Source organism: Cervus canadensis, chromosome 31 (assembly GCF_019320065.1).
Source record: "Cervus canadensis isolate Bull #8, Minnesota chromosome 31, ASM1932006v1, whole genome shotgun sequence".
In the NCBI taxonomy this organism is placed as follows: Eukaryota; Metazoa; Chordata; class Mammalia; order Artiodactyla; family Cervidae; genus Cervus; species Cervus canadensis.
In genome coordinates this window covers 24902104-24914941 of record NC_057416.1, presented here as the reverse complement: position 1 = coordinate 24914941, position 12838 = coordinate 24902104, and the positions used below count along the sequence as shown (strand labels likewise).

Genomic DNA, 12838 nt, shown 5'->3' with positions numbered 1-12838 from the left:
CCAATGCAGGGGGCCTGGGTTTGGTCCTGGTTGGGGAACTAAATCCCACATACCACAGCTAGGGGTTTACATCCTGCAGTTAAGGATCTTCTGTGCTATATAGCTGGGACCTGGTGCAGCCAAATAAATTTTAAAAAAGTTTTAAGTAGGATTGCCATCACATTTTAAAATCTAATCTTATTTTATTGGGGGGATAATGTTTATTAACATGTACCCTGAATTGTATGTATTAAGAGTATCCACACTCCAGAAGATGGTGAAGGACAGGGAAGCCTGGAGTGCTACAGTCTGTGGGGTCGCAAAGAGTCAGACACGACTGAGTGACTGAATAACAACAATAAAACTGCTTATGTTACCTAATATTTGGAATTTTTGTATTTAAAAAAACTAGTTAAGTTTTTCAATAGCTTATGAAACTTTTCAGACAAAAAAGTTGAATAAATTTACAATGACTATCCATATACCCACATTTTATTATGTTGTTTGTTGTTTAACTGCCAAGTCATGTATGACTCTATGACCCCATGGACTGTAGCCCACCATGGGGTTTTCCAGGCCGGAATACTGGAGTGGGTTGCCATTTCCTTCTTCAGGGGATCTTCCCAATCCAGGGATCAAACCTGTGTCCTTGCGTCTCCTGGTTTGGCAGGTGGGTTCTTTACCTCTGAGCCACCCGGGAAGTCCACATTTTATTATACATATTATCATATATCTGTCAATCTATCCATTTATCAATAGGTCTTATTGGACACATTTCATAGTTGGGAGACTTTAGAACATTTTCCCCAAGATACTTCAGTGTGTGTATCATTAACTATATCATATGTGTCTGCATACTTCATATAACATATATACTTCAGCATGCATTTCATTAACTATATTGAAAAGCTAACATCTTAACCCTACCCTTCCTTGGGTTCTGGCATAATCATTGTTAAAAGATAAACTGAAACATGTTAAAAATTTTGAGCAAAAGTTGATTCAGACCTTTTATCCTGATAGAAAGGAGCTCTGGGGTGCCGGGTAGCATGATCTAAGCCATGGCTTCCACGGACTCCCGGCGGATGGGGAATGGGGGTGGTGTTGGGGGCGCCTTCCAGCCATACCTGGACTCTTTGCGGCAGGAGTTGCAGCAGAGGGACCCGACGCTGCTGTCAGTCGTGGTGGCGCTCCTTGCGGTGCTGCTGACGCTAGTGTTTTGGAAGTTCATCCGGAGCAGAAGGAGCAGTCAGAGAGCTGTTCTTCTTGTGGGCCTTTGTGATTCCGGGAAAACATTGCTTTTTGTCAGATTGTTAACAGGCCTTTACAGAGACACTCAGACTTCCATCACTGACAGCTCTGCTGCCTACAAAGTCAATAACAACAGGGGCACTGACCTGACCTTGATTGACCTCCCTGGACACGAGAGCTTGAGACTTCAGTTCTTAGAGCGATTTAAGGCTTCAGCCAGGACCATTGTGTTTGTTGTGGATAGTGCAGCCTTCCAGCGAGAGGTAAAAGACGTGGCTGAGTTTCTGTATCAAGTCCTCCTCGACAGTATAGGTCTGAAGAACACACCATCATTCTTAATCGCTTGTAATAAGCAAGACATTACAATGGCAAAATCAGCAAAGTTAATTCAGCAGCAGCTTGAAAAAGAAATCAATACTTTACGGGTTACCCGTTCTGCTGCCCCGAGCACACTGGACAGTTCCAGCACTGCCCCTACTCAGCTGGGGAAGAAAGGCAAAGAATTTGAATTCTCACAGTTGCCGCTCAAAGTAGAGTTCCTGGAGTGCAGTGCCAAGGGTGGAAGAGGGGATGCTGGCTCTGCTGACATCCAGGACTTGGAGAAGTGGCTGGCTAAAATCGCCTGAGGACTAGATCCAAACACAAGATGTGAATGTGTGTATGTGTGAATGACAGTTTTGGAAAAGGATGTGGTAGTCTGGAGGGATTATTTCAAATATAGTTAGGAACTTTTGCTTATTCTGGAAACAAATTATTGTTGAAACCAGTGTGGAATTTTTATTTTTTAAGCTCAGTTCTCCCATATTGCTTTCAAGCTAGTTATTTTATTTTATTTGTGTCTTCCCTTTTTAAAGTGTATGTAAGATCCCTTTAGTATATGCTTGATGTAAGGTCGAGGTCTAACAAGTGGACCTCATATAGAGAGGATACTATCATGAGAATATGATGTCATCTAAAATGTTTTCTTCTCCTTTGCTTCTGTGCTTTGACCCCCTTATCCTGGAAACAAACCTGTCTTGTGTGGATCTGGGTGATTTCCAGTTACCCTTCATGGGCAGTACATGAATCTTCAGATTTGTTGGTACAATTACAACATGGTCTCTGGACATGTAAAGGCAGGTTGAAAACAGCAAGGCTGTGCTGACAGTGGTCTGTTCTTCATCAGCTCAGTGACTTGTCCACACTCCAGCCTTGTAACACTTAGGTTTCAGAAATGTTATGAATTCTTGGAGTCATTCCCAGACGATGGGACTGTAAGTGCTAAATCCCCAAATGCTACTAAAATGTACACTAGAAATAACCATCCTAGTGTTTTCCCTTAACTGGGGAGCACATGGAGATTTAGAAGATGTTATGTTTTTCTGATGCATGAGTGCTTCTGGGCTATATCTTCGTGTGCTATTTGATGAGCTCCTATTTTTGTACTCATAGCATGAATGCTGTGGAACAAATACAAAATGGAAAAGTTAAAAAAAAAAAAAAAAGAAAGGAGCTCTGGGGAGCTGAGAAAATGAAGGACTTTACTAGCCCAAAGGGAACAGGAACACGGAAGTTATTTTAGGCAAAACAGCAGGTTGGCTATCGCAAGGCTATTTTAGAGGATGGCACGGGTCCAAGAAGTAGATTCCCTAACTAGCGCTGATCAGGTGATTCCATTTCTGGGAGAGCTGAAGCTGTAAGTAAATTCTGCGTTTGATGGTGTGGGGATTCTCATAATCAATCCATTTTAGGCCTCTTGTCTTGTTTCTTAACCTCATGTACTAGTGCAAGATTCAAGATTTTTCCCAGAAAGTAACCATTGTTTTGATTTTTTTTTCTACTATAGATTAGCTCTGTCTCTTTTAAAACATCTAAAATCCCATGGACAGAGATGCCTGGCAGGCATGGGGTCACAAAGAGTTGGACACAACTGAGCAACTGAGCACACACACAGGACTTCTATAAATGGAATGATACAGAATGTGCTGTTTGGATTAGGCTTTGTACACACATCATAATTTTTTAAACTTTTTATTTTGAGATAATTATAGGTTCACATGGAGTTATAAGAAATAATACAGAGGGAGCACATGCATTCTTTACTCAGTTTCCCCCACTGGCAAATTCGTTCAAAATTATAGTACAGAATTTATATAAACAGGAAATTTATATTGACACAATCTATCAAGCTTATTCAGATCTTGCCAGTTTTACGTACACTCATTTGTGGGTGGGTATCTTGCTGTATGCAGTGTTATTACCTGTGTTGTTTCCTGTCACCGCCACTAGTCGAGATACATAACACATAATAGCTCCATCACTATCTCTTGCCCTACCGTTTTATACCCACAGGCACTTCATTTTCTATCCTTCATCACCACCATACTCCAGGCAACCAGTAATCTGTTCTCCATCTTTTTAAGTTTGGCGTTTCCAGAATATTATGTAAAGTGAAATTGTGCAGCATTCATTGAAGTGAAGTGAAAGTCGCTCAGTTGTGTCCTACTCTTTGTGACCCCATGGACTATACAGTCCATGGAATTCTCCAGGCCAGAATATTGGAGTTCATTAACTACAATGAAATGCACATCTTTTTTTTTTAACTCGCTTATCTTAGTTGTACCATTCCTTGAGTACCCATATAAGCATGTTTAAAAACAAACTAGTGACTGGGACTCTTGTGCTCCCAATGCAGGGGGCCCGGGTTTGGTTCCTGGTCAGAAAACTGGATCCCACATGCTGCAACTAAAGACATGCTACAACTAAAGCCTGGCACAGCCAAATAAATATATATTTTTTTAAAACTTAAAAAAAAAGACAAATTGAGCCATATTACAAATTTTAATATTGGCTTTTGAGATAGGCTTTTTTTTACTCACTATACTCTCCTTGAGATTTATACAAATTAAGTGTATCATTATTTATTCTCTCACAATGGAAACAGAGACTTTATTTTGGGGGGCTCCAAAAACACTGCAGATGGTGACTGCAGCCATGAAATTAAAAGATGCTTGCTCCTTGGAAGAAAAGCTATGACCAACCTAGACAGCATATTAAAAAGTAGAGACATTACTTTGCCAACCAAGGTCCTCCTAGTCAAAGCTATGGTTTTTCCAGTAGTCATGTATGGATGTGAGAGTTGGACTATAAAGAAAGCTGAGCACAGAAGAATTGATGCTTTTGAACTGTGGTGTTGGAGAAGACTCTTGAGAGTCCCTTGGACTGCAAGGATATCCAACCCATCCATCCTAAAAGAAATCAGTCCTGAATATTCATCGGAAGGACTGATGCTGAAGCTCTAATACTTTAGCCACCTGATGCGAAGAACTGACTTATTTGAAAAGACCCAGATGCTGGGAAAGATTGAAGGTAGGAGGAGGATTGGGAGACAGAGGATGAGATGGTTGGATGGCATCACTGATGCGATGGACATGAGTTTGAGTAGGCTCCAGGAGTTGGTGATGGACAGGGAAGCTTGGCTTGCTGCAGTCCATGGGGTCGCAAAGATTTAGACATGACTGAGTGACTGAAGTGAAGTGATAGTAAACACATTTTTAGTTTTGTAAGAAAATGCCATATTTATTTTTCAGAGTGACTCCAGACATCTACTTGGGATCCTAAGCTCCACATGTGATGGGAGAAACTCCACAAGGACAGGCAAAGACAGATCAAGGAGCTGTAAGGTGATTGAACCATACAGCTCACGTAGGTAAGGAAACATTTAGACTCCAACTGACCAGCATGGAAGTCTCCCCTCTAGGAGAGGAATAAACAAACATTTTATGTAAATGACCAGGTAGTGGTCATTTCTATAAATGAGTAGATAGCAAATATTTTAAGCTTTGCAGGTCATGTAGTCTCTATCTCAAATACTTAGCTCTACTATTGTGGCACAAAGGCAGCCATTCATAATAAATAATCAAATGGTTATGGTTGTATTCCAATAAAACTTTATTTACAAAAACAGTCCATGGGCTAGATTTGGCCTATAGACCATAGTTTTCTGACCTTTCTGTGAGGCATTTATGAGACCACAAGAGAGTTTTACTTAAAGGCTTCTTTAGAACTGCCCTAAAAAAAACTTTAGATAAGAAGTCACAAAAGGATCAAGTTGATCCATAAGTAACAACTTTCTGCAAAAACAAAGAGCAACACCTTTTAAAGAAAAAGAACAAAATTCAGATATTCAATATCATGTCAACCATTAAATTTTAAAAAATACTTTTTTGGGAGCTGTGGCACTTTTTTGGCTCTTGCAGTATGTGGGATCTAGTTCCATGACCAGGGATCAAACCTGGGCCTCCTGAATTGGGAGTCTGGAGTCTTAACACTGGACCACCAGAGAAGTCCCTCAGCCATTAAATTAAAAAATTACTAGGCATGACAAGAAGCAGGAGAAGGTGACACATAAGCAGAAGAAGACCAGGGGAAACAGACTCAGAAATTAGATAGATGATTGAATTAGCAGACATGACTTTAAAATAGGCCAACAAGGGAAAACGGCTACATCATAGTGGTGAAATGATGGATGATTTTTTAAAATTTCTATATATATATATATATATATATATATATATGGAAAAGTTTCAAATGTTAGCATATTATGTAACTCGTTTAAGTAAAATAATATTGTTTTGCATACTTTAATACATTCTTTTCTCATTTAATGTTATGTTAAATTGTTCAAAGTTAATTTGTATAGCCCTAATTTATTTTCACTTATGCATAGTATTCCAATATAAGAACATGAATGTCTGTTTTTCTGATGATGGACATTTAATTCCAAGAAAAGAGAAGTGATAAAGACCCAGTTCAGGATACTGATTACCTCTGAGGAGAGGAAGGAAGATGGAAAAGGGATCGATATTTGGAGCTATACAGTGTGGTAAAACTTCATTTCTTAAGCCAAAGTGTGTGGATGTTCACTGTATTATTCTTGTTTCCCTTTTAAAACAATTGAAAAAAGAAAAAAAATTTAGATATAGTTGAGGTACAATATTATATGTTACAGGTGTAAAACATAGTGATTCACAATTTTTGAAGATTATACTCCAGTTATAGTTATTAATAAATATTGGCAATATTCCCTGTGTTGTACAATATATCCTTGTAGTTTATTTATTGAATACCTAACAGTGTACATGTATTTGTACCTCTTAATCCCTTACTCATATCTTGGCTCTTCTCACTTCTCTCTCCCCACTAGTAACTGGTAATTTGTTCTCTATATCTGTGAGTCCTTTTTGTTATATACACTAGTTTTATTTTTAGATTCCATATATAAATGATGTCACACAGTATTTGTCTTTTTTAAAAATGTATTTTAAATTGAAGGATTGCTTTACAATATTGTGTTTGTTTCTGCCATACATCAACATGAATCAACCATATGTCCTTCTTGAACCTCCCTCCCACATCCCACCCCTTATTTCACTTAGCATAATACCTTTCCAGTCCATCCATGTTGGTACAAATGGCAAAATTTCATCATTTTTTATGACTGAGTATTTCAGTCATATTTCAGACACAGTATTTCACTGTGTGTATGTGTTTATATATATAGTATATAGAACTAATTATATATATATGAATATAGTTCTAATAGTTTTTTTGGTGGCATCTAGGATTTTCTAAATATAGTATAATCTGCAAACAGTGACAGATTTACTTCTTCCTTTCCAATTTGAATTGCTCTTATTTCTTTTTCCTGTCTGATTTTTAAATTACTGATTCAGTTTCCTTACTGGTAATTAGTCTGCTCATATTTTGTAAGTTTTACTGGTTCAGTTTTGGGATATTGCACATTTCTAGGAATTTGTCCATTCCTTCTAGGTTGCCCATTTTATTGGTGTATAATTGGTCATAGTAATCTCTTATGATCCTTTATATTTCTATGGTGTCAACTATAATATCTCCTTTTTCATTTCTGATTTTATCAATTTGGGCCTGCTCTTTTTTTTTTTTTTTTCCTTGATGGACCTGGGTAGAAGTTTATGTGTTTTTTAATTTTTTTTTCAATCTTTTCAAAGAGCCAGCTCTTAGTTTCATTGATCTTTCCAAATGTTTTTTTAGGTTTCTATTTAATTTATTTCTGCTCTGATCTTTCTTATTTCTTTCCTTCTATTAACTTTGGGTTTTGTTTGTTCTTATTTTTCTAGTTCCTGTAGGTATAAGGTAGGTTACTTATTTGAGATTTTTCTTGTTTCCTGAAGTAGGCTTGTATTGCTATACAATTCCCTCTTAGAGCTTCTTTTGCTGCACCCCATAGATTTGGCTCAGGGGTAAAGGATCCGCTTTCAATGCAGGAGATGTAGCAGGGGCTGCAGGTTCGATCCCTGGGTCGGGAAAGTCCCCTGGAGAAGGCATCCCATTCCAGTATTCTTGCCTGGAAAATTCCACAGGCACAGGAGGCTGGTGGACTCTAGTCCATGCAATTGCAAGGAGTCGGACATCACTTAGTGATTAAACAGCAACAGCAATAGATTCTGAATCATTGTGTTTGCATTTTCACATGTCTCTAGGTATTTTAAAAATTTCTTCTTTGATTTATTCATTGACCCATGGGTTGTTTAGCGGCATATTGTTTAGCCTTCCATGCATTTGTGCTATTTTGCAGTTTTTTATTAGTTTATAAAAGTTACATAAAAGCGCAGTTGTGTCTGACTCTTTGCGACCCCATGGAATAGTCCATGGAATTCTCCAGGCCAGAATACTGGAGTGGGTAGCCGTTCCCTTCTCCAGGGGATCTTTACAACCCAGGGATGGAACCCAGGTCTCCCACATTGCAGGCGGATTCTTTACCAGCTGAGCTACCAAGGAAGACCATTAACGTATAGTTGATTTCTACTCTCATAGCATTGTGGTAGGAGAAGATGCTTGATATGATTTCAGTCTTCTTAAATTTATTTAGACTTGTTTTGTGGCTAGCATGTGATGTATCCTAGAGAATGTCCCATGTGTATTTGAAAAAAGAATGTATTCCACTGCTTTTGGAAGGAGTATTATATGCATCCATCTGATCTAATGTGTTGTGTAAGGCCAGTGTTCCCCTACTGCTTTTCTGTCTGGATATCCTTCCAGATATATCTGATATAATATCAAAAATATACAAAGAATTCCAACAACTCAACATCAAAAAAAACACAAACATCCTGATTTGAAAATGGGAGAGGATCTGAATGGACATTCTCCAAAGAAGAGATACAGATGGCCAACAGATACACGAAAAGATGCTCAACATCACTAATCATCAGGGTGATGTAAATCAAAACCACAATGAGATATCACCTCACACCTGTGAGTGGCTATTATCAAAAAGACAACAAATAACAGGTGTCGGTGATGATGTGGAGAAAAGAAAACACTTGTGTACTGTTGATGGAAATATAAATTGGACAGTGACTATGGAAAACAGTGTGGAATTTCCTCTATAAATTAAAAATAGGATGACCCTGTGATCCAGCAATTCCACTTCTGGATATTTTCCCAAAGAAAACAAAAACATTAATTTGAAAAGGTATATGCACCCACAAGTTCATTTTGGTCTTATTCAAATAACCAAAATAATGAAGCAACGTAAGTGCCCATGGATAGATGAATGGATAAAGAATGAAATGGAATACTACCCAGTCATAAAAAAGAATGGAATATTGTCATTTGTGATAACATGGATGAAACTAGAAGGTACGGTGCTATATGAAATAAGTCAGACAGAGAAAAACAAATAGTGTATAATTTTACTTATATGTGGAATCTAAAAAGCAAAACAAATGGCACTCAAAACAAAACAGAAACCGTCATATACACAGAGAAGAAACAGGTGGCTGCTGGGGTGGGAGGTGATGGGTAGATGAATGAGCAGGTGAGGGAGATTAAGAGGCATAAACTTACAAAACAAGTAAGTCATGGAGATGAAATATACATTGTAAAAAAAGAAGTGATTACAGAAATAATAAAACATGTTTAGATTCAGAATAGGTATATGTGTTATTTCTAAAGCTTTTTAATAATCTCCCCCACCCATATTCTTTGAAAATAATCAGTAAAACAATTAGAGATCAAAAGGGTGAAAAAGGTAATCAGTGCATATATGATTTCCGTCTAGATCTATCTTCTGAGGGAGTGGCCATTTTCCAACAAAGGAGCCTTGCTCTTTCCCTTGGGAAAATTCCTTCCTCTTATTGTAAAACTTGCTTTTTGTTAATCTCACATTCAATTATAGTTATTGTTCTCTGTCTCTTCAGTGTTTATTCATTTTCTCAATACAAAACAATGAAATTGTGTAACTGAGTAATCCTTATATTATCTTTTCTCATTATTTCTATCCTTCTTATAAATAACTAATTATTTTCACATATGCATCATAAGAAATTTATATTTCATTGAGCAACTGGGATGTGCAAGCTTCTTTGTGTTTCTTTCTTCTATTTCCTGTACAGACTTCTCAGATTGTTTACTGAAGTACCATTTCTACCTTCCTTTTAACAATATCTCTTGACCTATTAGCTTAAAAGAAGACAGAGTTGTAATATAAATGTCATTTATGAGTCATGAATACATTTCCTATAAATTACACTTTAGAAAAAAATGCATAGGGAGAGGCTACAATTTAAAAAAATTTTTTTTCATTTTGACAGTTTTTAATGAAAGCTGTAGACAAGATGACTTTATTCCTGCATCTTCTCAATTGTTTCTTCTTATGTTTGCCCTTTTCCTTTCCTACTTGGCAAGATTTCGCTTTATGTTCACGGATCTTTTTGCAGTCTTTGTCCAGTTTTAGTTTGGTGATAACCACCTTGCTGGGGTGAATGCCCACATGGACAGTTGTGCCATTAGCCTTCTTCCTATAAACCTGAACTACTCTCCTAATTTGCTGCCCTTTGTAGGACCCTCATACAACCTGAACGTCATCATCCTTTCGGATGGGCATGGATTGAACATTGTACTTCTGTCTTAGCTCTTTAGAAAGAGGAGAAGACATAATTTTCCTGTGAATGTGGGAAGGTGCATTGAAATGTCTTTTTCAGTTCTTGCTTCGGTCAGAAGTCACAAGGGATTGAACTTCATTTTGGCCAATAGTGTTTCAGCAATGGCCACGGAAGGGAAGAGCAATTTTTAAAATTTATTTATTTATTGGTTGCACTGGGTCTTTGTTGCTGTGTGAGGGCTTTCTCTAGTTGTGGTGAGCAGAGGCTACTCTCTAGTTGCAATGTTTGTGCTTCTCAGTGTGGTGGCTTCTCTTGTAGACCACGGGCTCTAGGCACATAGGCTTCAGTAGTTGTGGTGCATGGGCTTAGTTGCCCTGAGGCATGTGGGATCTTCCCAGACCAGGGAGTGAACCAGTGTCTTCTGCATTGGCAGGCAGATTCTTAACCACTGACTACCAGGGAAGTATGAGGCCATAAGCTCTTTTAACAAAATAAAAAGTGATATTCAACATTTTCTCCTACAAAACAAAAAAAAAACCCACATAAAAAAGTTGGATCTTGTATTTCCACTGAGACCCGTATCTTTGATGATTTCTTTCCATTAATGGTTAAGAAAATATGGTTTAGAGTCAGGCCTCCAGGATCTGAATCCGAGCTCTGCCTTTCACCAACTGTATCATCTTATTCAAGTTAAGGCATTTACTCTCTTTGCACCTTGGTCTCTATTTACAAAATGGAGATGATAATATTATTTATTTCTTGGGTTCAAGAGAGGATAACAGAAAGCTCTTACCATCATGCCTAATAAAGGTATTTTTAAAATAATATATCTACTGATTGATTGATTTGGTTGTGCCAGGTCTTATTTGTGGCACGTGGGATCTTCAATCTCCATTGCAGCTTGTGGGATCTTTAGTTGTGGCATGAGGGATCTACTTCCCTGACCAGGGATCGAACCCAGGCCCTCTGCATTGGGAGTGTGGAATCTTAGGCATTGGATCACCAGAGAAGTCCCTAAGAAAGCTCTTCAGGACAGTGCTTGGTTCAATCCAAATTAATCACTGGCGAAATGGCAACCCACTCCAATATTCTTGCCTAGAGAATCCCACGGACAGAGGAGCCTGGTGTGCTACAGTCCATGGGGTCACAAAGATTCAGACACAACTGAGTGACTGACTTTCACTTGCACTTTATTATTTTGACAGATATTTCACAGTGTCTTTGTGGAATCACCTAAAATTATCTAGTGGTCAAAAGAAAAAATTAATGATGAAATTATTAAAACATGAAATAGATGCTTTCCTCTGCTATTCCTTACAAATTACGGTAGATTATAATGATGTCATAAGACTGCCACACTTGAATAACCTAGTTGATTTTCATTCTCAGAATCCTGAAACTACCTCTTATTAGCTCCATTTACTAAATTTTTTAACTGACATTTCTTTGCTTGAAGGAGAGAAAGTTTAGGTACAGTCTGAAGTCTTCAAGTGCTGGGGATATGGCTACTTATCCCTTCCCACCTAAGTCAGAAGTTCAAAAAGGAAAAATATTTACATGAACATATTTTTTAAAATATTTTTATTTATTTATCTATTTGCCTGCACTGGGTCATTAGCTTCGTGTAGTATCTTCAATCTTAGTTGCAGCATGTGGGATCTAGTTCCTGAACTAGGGATCGAACCCAGGTCCCCTGAATTGAGAGTATGGAGTGTCAGCCATTGGACCACCAGGGAAGTCCTGAACATAAAATATTTTAGGTTCAAATAATACATTATGAATCTTTGTTCAACATATTGCATAGAATTATGTACTTAGGGGATGGAAAGTTTTCTCCATTAAAACCAGCAGAGATGTAGACCTTGACCTCCTTTCATCATCTTTTTATATTTGCTTTATAGCATCATTGTCCTCCCATATTTCCTGGTTCATCTTTGAATCTTGTGCCCTCTCCCCAACCTGTCAATTTCACTTTCTTAGTTTGTCCAATCTGTTCCTTCCTGTCTGTTCTTATACTAACACATATTAGCTTTGCCTCCTAAACTGCCAGTTTCACCATTTCCAATCCATTTCATCTATTTCCAGGGAAAAACACCTCTGAGAAATCTCCAGAGTCTACTGCCTGTGAAATAATGTCTAAACACCTTAGCCTGGTTACTAGCAAGCCTTTCCAGGACTCCTCTACCCATCTCCCATCGTCCCCTTCAAGCTGCCTATGTGAACTGCCCCAACCAGCACTGCTCTGCTTACTACTTCCTCTTACTGCTAGCTCACTTCCTCCACTCTTAAGTTATTTTCTTTGTTTGACATGCCTGTCTTCTTTCTGTCAGCCTTCCTACTTCACACATGAAGAAAATGACTCTTAGAGGGATTAAGTGACTATGATAGCGCCTCTGGTGGGGGGTGGGGTTAAGGCAGATATGAACCAAGTTTCTCTGACTCAGACTCTTTACTCCCAAGTACTTGCGCACATTTCCTAAGAACAAAGCTATTCTCTTATTTAGCCACAGTACAATTCTCAAACTCAGGAAACTTAACATCGATGTAGTATTATTGTATATTATACAGGCCATATTCAAATTTCACCAATCATCCTTTATAGGAAAATTTCCCTGTCCAGAATCCCATCTAGGATCAAACTTTGCCCTTCATTCTCTTAGTTCTTTCATTCTCTTAGTTCTTCAGTCTTTAACCTGGACTAG

The 12838-nt window shown here is 38.1% G+C and overlaps 1 protein-coding gene and 1 pseudogene across 1 annotated transcript; one reads left to right on the top strand and one right to left on the bottom strand.

Moving 5' to 3' along the window:
* The first annotated feature begins 1016 nt into the window (after positions 1-1016).
* On the top strand, positions 1017-2188 carry SRPRB (SRP receptor subunit beta). Its single transcript, XM_043454144.1, has one exon. The coding sequence runs from the start codon at positions 1041-1043 to the stop codon at positions 1854-1856; it is 816 nt and encodes a 271-aa protein (XP_043310079.1). The 5' UTR covers positions 1017-1040; the 3' UTR covers positions 1857-2188.
* A 7687-nt stretch (positions 2189-9875) lies between these two features.
* LOC122432318 lies at positions 9876-10275 on the bottom strand (annotated as a pseudogene).
* Between the last annotated feature and the right edge of the window lie 2563 nt (positions 10276-12838).